General features: G+C 51.8%; 4 protein-coding genes across 4 annotated transcripts; 2 read left to right on the top strand and 2 right to left on the bottom strand.

The window, feature by feature from the left end:
* Window positions 1-960: 960 nt before the first annotated feature.
* On the top strand, window positions 961-2,068 carry LOC102104244 (feather keratin 1-like). Its single transcript, XM_014262698.2, has 2 exons — window positions 961-979; window positions 1,346-2,068. The coding sequence occupies exon 2, from the start codon at window positions 1,367-1,369 to the stop codon at window positions 1,670-1,672; it is 306 nt and encodes a 101-aa protein (XP_014118173.2). The 5' UTR covers window positions 961-979; window positions 1,346-1,366; the 3' UTR covers window positions 1,673-2,068.
* A 3,536-nt stretch (window positions 2,069-5,604) lies between these two features.
* LOC102104428 (feather keratin 1-like) lies at window positions 5,605-6,601 on the bottom strand. The gene is made up of 2 exons (XM_005534233.3): window positions 6,491-6,601; window positions 5,605-5,931 (listed from the first exon to the last, which is right to left on the bottom strand). The coding sequence occupies exon 2, from the start codon at window positions 5,908-5,910 to the stop codon at window positions 5,605-5,607; it is 306 nt and encodes a 101-aa protein (XP_005534290.2). The 5' UTR covers window positions 5,911-5,931; window positions 6,491-6,601.
* A 3,119-nt stretch (window positions 6,602-9,720) lies between these two features.
* Window positions 9,721-10,057, top strand: LOC102104612 (feather keratin Cos1-1/Cos1-3/Cos2-1-like). Its single transcript, XM_005534234.3, has one exon. It carries the CDS (start codon window positions 9,721-9,723, stop codon window positions 10,024-10,026), a length of 306 nt encoding a protein of 101 aa, XP_005534291.3. The 3' UTR covers window positions 10,027-10,057.
* Window positions 10,058-12,194: 2,137 nt separating this feature from the next.
* Window positions 12,195-12,505, bottom strand: LOC102104979 (feather keratin Cos1-2-like). The gene has a single exon (XM_005534236.3). It carries the CDS (start codon window positions 12,498-12,500, stop codon window positions 12,195-12,197), a length of 306 nt encoding a protein of 101 aa, XP_005534293.1. The 5' UTR covers window positions 12,501-12,505.
* Between the last annotated feature and the right edge of the window lie 135 nt (window positions 12,506-12,640).

The raw sequence follows: 12,640 nt of genomic DNA on the forward strand, positions 1-12,640 counted from the left end.
ACTTCTTTTAGCCTGAGAAATTGCTTCCAGGTTGATTTGCTCCATTTCTTCTGTAGGGATTGAGGTGAGGTTGATTGACATGGCTCTTTCTTCATGTCCTTCTTGAAGAAGTCCATTGGCTTTCTGGCAGTCCTGAGATGTATTCTGTGAGTGCCGAGTCTTTAAAAGGGAGATCAGAGCAACCAGACATCAACCATTCCTTGTGGGGTGCACAGCATCAAGTCACACACATTCATCTCAGTCTGTTAATATGTTCCCAACAGTTGATCCTGCCCTAGTGCAGGTAAGCCTTTCCTGCTGATGACTTTCCAAGGAGCCCAATCTCTTGACACCAATTCCTGCTAGTAAAAACCAAGGCCAAGATTCCCTTGAGTACCTCCACCTTTCCTCTAATCCTCATCCTCAATGAAGCTACTCCTGTCAGCCTTTGGACTTCTCATCTACCTGGAAGAATTTTTTGTGCCTGTCAAATATTTTGCCAGGTTCAAACCCAGTCAGGCTTTGGTTGTCCCTAGTCCTGCATACTCAGACAAACTGGCAAACATTCTCTCCAGAGAAAAGCTCAGTAATAGGAAAAGTATTGAAACATCTTGCTACAAGAGGAACTCTATACAGCTGCAATTCATTGCTCCAAGCCAACATCCCCTGCATTCATGGGACCCCATCCCACTTCCAACACATCTTTTGCTTCACTGACACAGCATCACACAAGGATATCCTTGGGTGCCTCATCTCAGCACATGAAAGGAGAGCAGGAATGTTGTAAATGAGGAAATGAAATGGCAGCACAGGTTGACAGAAACCAAAATACAACCTGAGCCACTAGGTGGAATATTTTATTTTTGAGGTGAGTCTGTCGGAAAATTACTGCCGTCATGCAATATCTGTGGGCCTGGGGCAGTGCAAGAGCAGTATAAAAGCAGGTCCTTCTCCTCACTCTCTCATCCAGTCCTCTCGCCTTCATCTCCTTCAGTACAAGGTGAGTCAGAAGTTTTTTCTCTTCTTTCTCTTTATACTTGTCCAATGCACCACAGCTCATACCTGCCCCAGTCCTACGTGGGGTCTTGGAACTGCTATCATCGGAGAGGGAACGGGAGGAAGGTCTGTCATCACCAGAGGCTCAAACTTGGTAAAGTGTCTCATGAGCAATGGACTAGAAAGGAACCTCCTTGGGCTTGGTTGCTGTTCAGAGGATTATTTTGGGCAGAAAGGAAGGTGATACCTGTGGATCTCATGGCAGAGTCCCCAACTTTTCCCTAACTTGTAACTTATGTACTCTCAGTGGGGTGAAAGACTGCTCTTCATCCACAGCTTCTGTTCTGCTTCCCCCTTCCCTCTGTGCCAGGTGCATCTACAGCCCCAAGACATGTCCTGCTACACCCCGTGCCGGCCCTGCCAGCCCTGCGGCCCCACCCCGCTGGGCAGCAGCTGCAACGAGCCCTGTGTCAGGCAGTGCCAGGACTCTCACGTGGTCATCCAGCCCTCGCCCGTGGTGGTGACCCTGCCCGGCCCCATCCTCAGCTCCTTCCCACAGAACACCGCCGTGGGATCCTCCACCTCAGCTGCTGTTGGCAGCATCCTCAGCTCTCAGGGAGTGCCCATCAGCTCTGGGGGCTTTGGCCTCTCGGGCTTGGGCAGTGGCCTCTGTGGCACGAGGTGCCTCCCCTGCTGAAGCTGCTGGTGACGGCCCTGGGGAAGGAAGCCAGGGACTCCCAGGATGGAACCGCCCTGGGGACCCAGCACCGGCTTGTTGCTTCCTGAGGGGCTGAGCAAGCCCAGCAGCCCCTGCAGAAGGACAGGGCCAGCCTGGGCTCTTGGGAAGCACAGCCCATCCCTGCCTCTGCCCTCTGCCTCTCTCTCCTTCCCCTCCTGTGTCCCTGCTCCCCTGTGCTCCCCTGGGCTGTGAGCCCCACACAGCCATCCTGGGGAGGACCTGCTGGCCCTGCTCCCTCTGTAGGGTAGGCAGATGGTCTCTTGAGATCTCCACCACAGTTATTTGGTGCAGACTCCTATCTGCCTGTAGTGCTCCTTTGGCTCAGATTTACTTAGTTTTCATCTTTTGACTCATTAAAATTCTGCTGCATTTGAACTGTTGCCTTATTGTCATCATTTCCCCTGTATATGCCCTTACAAAATGAGTAGGGGGGTTATTGGGTATGCTTGTACAGGGACCATTATCACAGGATTGTTTTGACTATGCTTAGAAGGTGATCCTCTGTTTTTCATACTTCTCTACCCATCTAGGACTGGATAGAATGATTCATCATGGTTCAGTGACTAGAGCCCCATCAGAGATGCTGTCAGTTTAAAAGGGAGATTTTCTTGACCCTTAGTGTTTCATTTGTCTGTCAGTGTCCCAGAAAAGCCAAAACCCTTGTGCCCCACCACCCAGGCAGTGTCCAGTTAGGGGAACCCTGTACTGAGCCATCCTGCTGGATCACAGGGCAGCTCGACTGACTCAGTCAGGGAAACACCCTCAGCCTCAGTGAGACCCCTCACAGGTCTTCCCACTTTTTGATGCCATAGTGAGTCTTCCATTGTATTTATGTATGTTCCCAGCCAGAGACTTCAAACAACAATGAAGGACTGACACAGACAGTTTATGGAATAATACTTTTCATCGTATAAGATTGTGACAGGGTACTGTTTGAGGATTGCCAGTGGTAGTATCTGACTGCAAAAATGTATTGAAAGAAATACAAAGCCAAGCTCTAATCCACGATAAAAGTGTTCAGTGTGCACAGAGTGTGGTTCTTATCCAACAAACATCCCAGGTTCAGCCTGTCAACAATCACAGCAGTTACAATGGGGTCTGGGCTCATGTTCCATTGCTGTTAACCAGCACTCCCAAGGTCCCTTCCCCTGGGCAGTATTCCAGCCATTCTGCCCCAAAACTGTAGTGATGCAGGGCGCTGTTGTGACCCAAGGGCTAGACACAGCATTTCTTCTTTTTGAACCTTATACAATTGGCCTTGGTCCATTGATGCAGCCTGTACAGATCCCTCTGTAGAACCTTTCTACCCTCTAGAAGATCAACAGTGACATTCAGCTTGGAGTCATCTGCAAACTTACTGAGAGGAAACAAGAATGCAAGGAGACTGAGATAAGAAGGGTTGCTTAGACCCCAAAACTGGCCAGGACTAGTCTTGCGGCTTGGACTATGATCAAGGGGCCTGGGACCATGTGTGAAGAGGAAAAGTGAGAAGTTCAGATGCGAAGAAGAGCTTGGAAGTCTTCATCAGAGACCACCAACGACCCCCAAATTGGGGAGGCACAAGTGCAGACAGGACCTGGAGCTAATTACCATATGAAGCGTGGCTAGGCGGGGTTAGGGAATGAATATGTATTAGGCATATTGCATAATCCTAGATTGTAGAGAATAAAAAGGAAACAGTCGTTGCTTTTGCACATATGCCTTTGGGAATGATCCCATATACGCCCAGCACTAGATAAAATACGTATCTACTTTACAACTTTAACAAGTTGTGGAGTTGTGGAGAAAAGTGTCTTTTCTGTGTATCAGGTCCTTTGACCTGGCTTCATTTCATGGGCAATTAAATTTCCAGAAGAATTGGAATTATTCTTTTACACTTTTCAAACACTTCAAGAAAGCTGACAGACTTCTTTCAGCTGTCTTCCCCCCTCAGTTCATGTACACCAACTTCCACCTCAGAGGCAGGCTCTCTCCACCCCACTTCCTCCATCCTCCTGCTGCTCATGAAAGAACCAGAGGGGGCCATCCAGTGCAATCCTGGAGCTCCGTTTCCCACTGACCTTAGTGGGAGAGGACAAGCTACATGGGTCACTCTTCCATCGCCCCTACTAGCCAAGGTGCTGGCCTGTGATGACAGGAAGAGAGATTTTATCCAGAGCCAGGAAGGTGCTCTCCCACACATAGTGCATCCTCTTTGCTGAAGGACTGGATTCCTGATCAGACCCTATCTCCCCTTCACTCAATCCACCAATGAGATGGTCCCATTCACCTCCTTATCCACAATTTTTTTTCCAATACTGGGATAATTACCATTGGTGTTGTTTGGGTCCCTATCTCAGCCCTGGTGTTCTCATGTGTGATTTGGGTATCTTACTCAACTACTGTGTTCTAAAATGCAGGTCAGATGGATGACTCACTCCTGATACTCTCAGAAGTGATTTGGGGCCCTCTCTGGACCCCTGTCCTCTGATAGTACTGGTCAAGCTCTAGAGTTGTGTTAAAAGCAGCCACCAGCCACCTCAGGACAAGTTTCACTGTTGCCACACCAAAAAATTCTGTCTTCTTACACCACCGTGACACCAGATACCTCAAACACTACATTAAGTCAATAGAGTTAATTAATATTTTTGAACACTTCACACTTAGATGAAAAAGGACTTTGTGAGCCCACACAACAAAACAACCTGCATCACTCATGATGATGAGAATGGAGAGGTCTATTTGCTCATGCCCCACACAAGACAGTTCCTCCATCACAGTCTCTCCTGGCCCTCAGGTGCCCATCAAAATGCTCAATCATTCCCCCTCCTCAGAGAGGAGAAGGTGAGAGAAGATAAGATTAAAGTACTGTGTGTTGAGATAAAGGCAGTTTAATGAAGAAAAGCAAGGAAAGACTGCAAAAACACAGCAAAAAATAAAAAATAATTTGATTATCACCTTCCATCAACTGGCAGTGTCCAGCCTCTCCTGGGAAGCAGGGACACAGTACACTTAGCAGTTTCATCCTTGATGAATAATCTGTTAATAAATGCTCCCCTGCCACCCTCCTCCTCCTTTCACTCGGCATTTTTTGCTGGCCACGATATCACATGGTATCAAATATCCCTTTGGTCAGCATGGGTCAGGCAGCCTGGCTATGTCCTCTCCCAACCTCTTGACCATATCCAGCTCCATGGCCTTTTGCAGAGGAGGGTGGAGAGACAGGGTTGATGCCGGGCAAGCATAGCCCAGAAAAACCCAAAATATTTCTGTTATCAGCAGCATTCTAGCTCCAACTGTGAAGAACCAGTAGAAGAGTTAATTTGGTGAAATAGAACTCCATCTTGTGCAGACCCTATACAATGCTGCTATCCATCACTGAACAGTCATCCCAAGCAAACCCTTACAAAAACAGCCCTTAAAAACATCTTTTCCCTTGGGCATATTGAGAAAGAACCTGCAAAGAATGACACAGACACTTGGACTGCGATGCAGCAGAAATTTAATAAGACAAAACACAGAAATGTCTGGAGACAGAAATGTCTCCAGCTCTGTCTGGAGATCTCAGTGCAGAGAGCATGAGGGACAGAAGGGAATCTGCCCCAGCAGGTGTTCCTCTTCCTGATCCAGAGAGGGAGAAGGTCCAGCAGGTCCTCCCCAGGATGGCTGTGTGGGGCTCACAGCCCAGGGGAGCACAGGGGAGCAGGGACACAGGAGGGGAAGGAGAGAGAGGCAGAGGGCAGAGGCAGGGATGGGCTGTGCTTCCCAAGAGCCCAGGCTGGCCCCATCCTTCTGCAGGGGCTGCTGGGCTTGCTCAGCCCCTCAGGAAGCAACAAGCCGGTGCTGGGTCCCCAGGGCGGTTCCATCCTGGGAGTCCCTGGCTTCCTTCCCCAGGGCCGTCACCAGCAGCTTCAGCAGGGGAAGCGCCTCATGCCACAGAGGCCACTGCCCAAGCCCGAGAGGCCAAAGCCCCCAGAGCTGATGGGCACTCCCTGAGAGCTGAGGATGCTGCCAACAGCAGCGGAGGTGGAGGATCCCACGGTGGTGTTCTGTGGGAAGGAGCTGAGGATGGGGCCGGGCAGGGTCACCACCACGGGCGAGGGCTGGATGACCACATGAGAGTCCTGGCACTGCCTGACACAGGGCTCGTTGCAGCTGCTGCCCAGCGGGGTGGGGCCGCAGGGCTGGCAGGGCTGGCACGGGGTGTAGCAGGACATGTCTTGGGGCTGTAGATGCACCTGGCACAGAGGACAGGGAGGAGGAGACCATGAGAAGTGTTTGAAGAGCAGCCTCACCACACCATGACTCAAGCCAAGACAGAGACAAGAGCTGGAGATGCATGGTTTTCCTCACATTTAGCCCACAAGTTCCCTGCCAAGAGTAACCAATCTCAGAAGGTTCCTGTCTAGACTATCACTCACTTCAGCAAGGCCCCAGCCTCCCTCCATATGACCCTTTCACATTTCACCTCTCACAGAGAGCAGTCCCATGATGCAGCATAGGACCAAGTGACAGGTATGCAGTGGAAAATTGGAGGAGGGGAGGGAGAGGGAGAGGGAGAGGGAGAGGGAGAGGGAGAGGGAGAGGGAGAGGGAGAGGGAGAGGGAGAGGGAGAGGGAGAGGGAGCGGGAGAGGGAGAGGGAGAGGGAGAGGGAGAGGGAGTGACCCAACTCACCTTGATCCAAGCAGACTGAGGCAAGAGGAGTGGATGAGAGAGTGAGGATGAGCCCTCTCTTATATTGCCCCTGCACTGCCCACAGTCACTGCACAAGGGTAGTAATTTTCCTACAGACTCACCTCCAAAGCAAAATATCCTCCCTAATGCCACAGGTTGTGCTTTTATTTCCATTAACATTGCCATTTCTTTTCCTCATTCTTGATGTGATCATTAGGCTTCTAAGGATGCTTTCAAGTATCGAGATGAAAGACTGAAGGATTTCCCAGGCAGGGATACATCAGTACAGGCAGAAGATGTGCTGGAGGCATCTCTGGAAGGAAGGGGTCATGGGAACAGGGAAAAATGGTAGTGCTGATTTCCACCCTCTTTTGCAGACAATAAGGTCCTGCTGAGGGCAAGGTGTGCAGTAGCTGCCTGGAGCTCTGGGCTTGGCTACAGCCCCGTATTGGAGAGGTTTTCTCTATGCATGGACAGAGCTGCCCTTGCTGGAGGGGAGCTCATCCTGGCCTGGAACAATGCCTGCAGACAGCACACCCTCCACACCAAAAGGCTGACACAAGGCCAACCCAAAATTGGAGTGTGACTTGCCACAGGTAGAGGGAGTCTCTCCCTGGAAATTTGCCTACTGAAGGCATTCCCTTGCCCTCCTGGGATGCATCCCAGCTGCCTCCATGTCTGTGGGGCAGGGAAATGCAGCACTCCTTGATGAAGCCTGGTTTTGTACCCAGGGCCCTCTTGAGCACATCCCCTCTGCTCAGAGTGTCCTCTTGGTTTCCTGTGCTTTTCCTGGACCTTTCTTAATCTTTGACCATAGGATGCCTAAGCTGCTACCAGCTTTTCTGATCTCTTTTACTCTTTACAGGTGCCTCTATGCTATCCAGCCTGCCAGATGCCTGATTTGGTGTAAGATTTTTGATGTCCCCAGGGCTGTACATTGCTGCTCATTTCCTCCCTAACATCAGCTCTTCCTCTCCATTTTCTTGGTGTGATGCTGCCCTTGAGTCCAGGGTTCACATCCAGTTCTTCCTTCTCAGAGGCAGCTGTGCATCACCGTTTTTTTCCCATGACAGACTCCATGAGACTGGAAAGGAATCTCTGAAGATCACCTAGCCCAACCACCCCTCTGTACAGCACTGGAGGATGCTCAGGGCCAAGTCCTAAATTTCTACAAGTGTGAACAATCTTCAACCTGCAGGTGTCAACTGCAGGCAAGTTCATCACCCTCACATTAACAACATATTTTCTAAGGTTTCCTCAGAATTTCCTGTATTTTCAGTGTGCCTATTTCCTCTTGTCCCTTCTCTGGAGAAGACTCAAGAAAGCCAAGCTCTGTGCTCTGGGCTCCTCCCACAGCTGTTCTAGCCATTGCTGAGCAGTGTGCCCAGATGCCCCGTCTCCTCTGGGGTGGACAACCCCACCTCAAGCAGCCCCTCCTGCTCCAGGGGCTCCAGTCACCTCACGGGCTCTGAGGCCCTTTGCTGGACCTGCATCAGTATGACTGTGCCTCTCTTACAGTGGGCAACTGCTCTTTGTGGCACTGATTTCTCAGCACTGCAGAGTAGTTGAGAGGGGTCACATTCCCAATTAGAGATCAAATCCCTTCCTAATGCAGCCTTGGATGCCGTCAGGTGCCAGTTCCACAAGGCCCAGGGCTGTGTTGTGATGTCCTGCAGGATCCCTTTCTGTACTGCAAAGCTCTTTGGCTGCCCCACAGCCCCAGCCTGTGGGGGGCAGGAGTTTCTCCCTCTGGCCTTTCAGGACTTTGCCCAAAGGGGTTAAACAATGATGGCCCCAGTCTGGGCCCTGTGGTGCACCAAGAGTGTCTCTGCCCATTTCATCCCACTCGTCACAACCCTTGGAGACCTGCAGCCAAGCCAGTTTCAGTCATGAACTTCCAGAAGTCAGGATGCCCAAAGTCTGGTCTTTCTTCCAGCTTTCAGCTGCATTCCCTGACTGCCAGAACCTCCTGAAGAGTGTTTAGAGGTGTTTCCACTGGTGCCAAGGCTCATGTGGTCATCCCCAGGTTGCACTTCATTCTAGTCTGTTTAAATGTTCCTACAGCTGATCCTCCTCCTCTGCTCTGGGGAGGACACCTACTCCAGATTCCCCTATTCCCAACTTTCTGAGGAATATCAGGAACCTCATCCTGTGACAGGAAAGGTTGCCAGTGAAGACCAAGGCCCAGAAGCCTTGGAGAACCTTCCCCTTTCCTGTACCCCTGCCCCAGTGAAGCTGCTCCAGTCAGCCTTGGCTCAAGCCTCCCTTTTGCTGTTGCCCTGTGTGGAAGATCTTTTTGTTTCCCACCACAAACTCTCCTGATTCAGCTCCAGGTGGGCTTTGGCTTTCCAACCCCAACCCTGGAATACTCAGAAGACCTGGCAAATGATCTGCATCAGCAAAGGGCATCAAGGGGAAGGGAGAGGAAAGCATTTCCCTGGAGAAGCAGTGTCCAGTGGACATTGGAGTGAGGTGAGAGGGAGGAGAGAGCAGCAGGCAGGATGTGCTGCGAGGAGAGGAGCCTTTGTGTGCTCTGCTGCTCTGTGCGGGGCAGGGCAGAGCTGGGGCTGTCCCTGCAGAGGCAGCTGCCAACAATGGCAAGGCACTGCCCCGAGCCAACATCCCCTGCCTGCACGGGACCCTGCGGCATGGGGGCACATCCTGTGCTGCACGGACACGCTCCCATCCCGGGTGTCCTCAGGCCTCGCACGGCACACGTGAAAGGAGCTGCAACACAGACCAAGCACGTCAGAAATGAGGAAATGAAACGGCAGCGTCGATGGGAATCAAACCACAACGTGTGGCGTTAGGGAGGAGATTTTGCTTTGGAGGTGAATGTGTTAGAAAATTACTGCCCTTGTGCAGTGCCTGTGGGCCTGGGGCAGTGCAGGAGCAGTATAAAAGGGGGCCCTTCTCCTGGCTCTCTCATTCACTCCTCTCACCTCCATCTCCTTGGGATCAAGGTGAGTCTCAAGCCCTTTCTTTTCTTCCTCCTTTGGCCTTTTTGATCACCTTCTCTGCTTTTAATCCCATCTGGGTTCTTGACAACAGCTTGTTATGGGGGAGAGAAGGGGCAGAAGCCGTGCATGGAGAGAGGCGGGTTTTGTCTGAGATGTCTCCTGACTTCTGGCCGAGGGGTGGAAGTCCCTGGGCTCGGTCACTCTTCAGGAGATTCTTGGGGGCTTGAGCAAACAGTGAGGCTGCTGGGCCTCTCTAAGCAGCCTCCAGCTATCTTCTCCTTCTCTGCTTTTCTCCATCACGGTGGCCCAACACACTGCTGTGACATAGCCCTTTCTGAACTCTGCTTGCTCCTGTCCTCTCTGCCCCACAGGTGCATCTGCAGCCCCAAGACATGTCCTGCTACACCCCATGCCAGCCCTGCCAGCCCTGCGGCCCCACCCCACTGGCCAACAGCTGCAACGAGCCCTGTGTCAGGCAGTGCCAGGACTCCACCGTCATCATCGAACCCTCGCCCGTGGTGGTGACCCTGCCCGGCCCCATCCTCAGCTCCTTCCCACAGAACACCGCCGTGGGATCCTCCACCTCAGCTGCTGTTGGCAGCATCCTCAGCTCTCAGGGAGTGCCCATCAGCTCTGGGGGCTTTGGCCTCTCGGGCTTGGGCAGTGGCCTCTGTGGCACGAGGTGCCTCCCCTGCTGAAGCTGCTGGTGACGGCCCTGGGGAAGGAAGCCAGGGACTCACAGAACAGTACAAGCCCAGGGATAGAGCACTGGTGCTCTATCTACCACTCAGAGTGACTTCTTTCTCATCTTTTGACTCATTAAAGCTCTGCTGCATCCCATCCCATGCCTCTGTGTCATCCTTTCCCCTGCACATGCTCACCCAACATGTCCAGCAAGAGAGGTGCTGCTGTGCTGTGTTGTTGGAAGTGGTATTGCCATTGTTGTCAGCATTGCATTCATTATGTTAACACAGCATTGATTACTCATATTAAGTGTCACCTTTCTAAATTACTGTGCCTCTCTCTACCTGCAAGAATTACCCGATACCATTCAGCAACCATTCAGATACTCCAAGAATACTTCCAGTTCTTCCACCAAAGCCTTCTCTTCTCTGTTGTCAGCAAGCCTGTGCCCTCAGCCTCTCACCCACAAGTAAATGTCCCACCTCACCCACCATTCTGGTCAATCTTCCTGTATTTCACTTCCCTTGCTAGAGATCTTTCTGTGTTACAGTCCACTAGGCAGCACAGCATGCTTGATGCCATCTGGGGTGTGCTGAGCAGAGTGGGATCTTTGCTTCCTTAAATATCCTGTTGACGGTCATGCTCTGATAGCCCAGGATGTTGATGACAATCCTTGGTGTCCAGGAACACTCCTGGCAGTTCCTTCTGTTTTGATGGTGTTACCACAAAAGCACCTCACCTGGGCCCTACTTTTCAGAGTCTGAGAAGACCCTGCCACATCCTACAAAGCCAACTTCAAATCTGGACTCTGCATGGACATGTGGCACTATGCCCACCTGTGTCCTGCAGGAGTTCAGCCACTCCCCTCACTCAGATGGTCATGCACAGCCCTTAGAGGCCCTCAGCCCACACCTGTTGCCTCTCATTGCCTCCCTCCCTCCAGAAACTCTCCCAGGAAAGTTGCAGTCTGGAAATCCATGATATCAGAACAGCCCAGGAGAAGAAAGGACTGAGACCCTTAAGGAAGACATGGGGACACTGGAGAGTGAAAACTGGGCATGAGCCAGCAGTGTGCATTTGCAACTCAGAAATTCCATCAGGTCCAGGGCTGCCCAAACAGAAACATGGCCAGCAGGTAAAAGGAGGGGATTCCCCACTTCTTATCTGCTCTTGTTAAACCTCACCTGGAACCCTGAATCCAGTCTGGAGTCCTCAATTCAAAGTAGGCATGGACCTGTTAGAGCAGCTCCAAACAAGGACTACAAAAATGATCACATGGATGCATTGCCCGTAAGATGGAGAAAGGCTGGAGGGAGTTGCTGTTTTTGAGGCAGGAGAAGAGCAGGCTCTGGGGAGACCTTATTGCATCCTTTTGATATGTGAAAGTGGATGAATTAAGTTGGAGAGACATGCTTTATCAAGGCCTGTAATAATTGGACAAGGAGCAAGAGTTTTAAACTGAGATAGTATAAATACATATAGGACAAAAGGAAGAATTTTACTGTGATGAGTGTGATAAGACACTGGGAAATGTTGCCAAGGAAATCATGGGGTGTCCCATTTTGGGAAGGGTTCAAGGTCAGGTTTACTCAAATCTTATGTGATGTGTCCATGATCAGTGTCCATGGCAGCAGGGTTGGACTAGATAAATCTTAATGGTCTCTTCCACCTAGACCCATTCTCTGATCCCATGATAACATGGGTCTGTGAGAGGGCAGCACAAAGCACAGTGTCACTCCCTTTGGGAACATCCTGTGTTAAGATCGGATCTTCTGGAGTCTGATGGGAATCCAGTACCTGTGTCTGGTCAGTAACACATTCAGTACTGAGTACTTGAGCTGAGCAAGGAAAAGGAAAACAAGAGCAAAAAGAGTGGATGTTTGTCCCTGGACAAGGCAGGGAAATCCTATTCTGACCCCAAGTGGCAGAGAAACTCACAACCCAGAGGGTCACTGGGTGCACACTGAGCCCACCCAATGCCAGCCTGTGTTGACAGCCAGTGCAAAACCAGCCCCAACATCCCCCTCCCACAAACACCCCTGGGACACCCTCTCAGCCTTGGGAGAGTGTCTGCAGGGCAAAGGATGACACAAAGGCGTGGGCTGGGATGCAACAGAATTTAATGAGTCAAAAGAGGGAAAAGAGGGGGATCCAGGTGGAGGCCACAGTGCAGGGAGCAGCTTCAGCAGGGGAAGCGCCTCGTGCCACAGAGGCCACTGCCCAAGCCCGAGAGGCCAAAGCCCCCAGAGTTGATGGGCACTCCCTGAGAGCTGAGGATGCTGCCAACAGCAGCTGAGGTGGAGGATCCCACGGCGGTGTTCTGTGGGAAGGAGCTGAGGATGGGGCCGGGCAGGGTCACCACCACGGGCGAGGGCTGGATGGCCACGGTGGAGTCCTGGCACTGCCTGACACAGGGCTCGTTGCAGCTGCTGCCCAGCGGGGTGGGGCCGCAGGGCTGGCAGGGCCGGCACGGGGTGTAGCAGGACATGTCTTGGGGCTGTAGATGCACCTGGAGAGAGGACAGGGAGGAGCAGACTGTGAGGGGTGTTTGAAGAGCAGCCTCACCACACCCTGAGGGAGATCCTTTCTCTCAGCCCCCAGGAGCACCACCAAGAAGGCCAAAGCCCG

Source organism: Pseudopodoces humilis, chromosome 29, assembly GCF_049639895.1.
Source record: "Pseudopodoces humilis isolate 2021_Gansu_Grassland_sample_001 chromosome 29, ASM4963989v1, whole genome shotgun sequence".
Lineage (NCBI taxonomy): Eukaryota > Metazoa > Chordata > Aves > Passeriformes > Paridae > Pseudopodoces > Pseudopodoces humilis.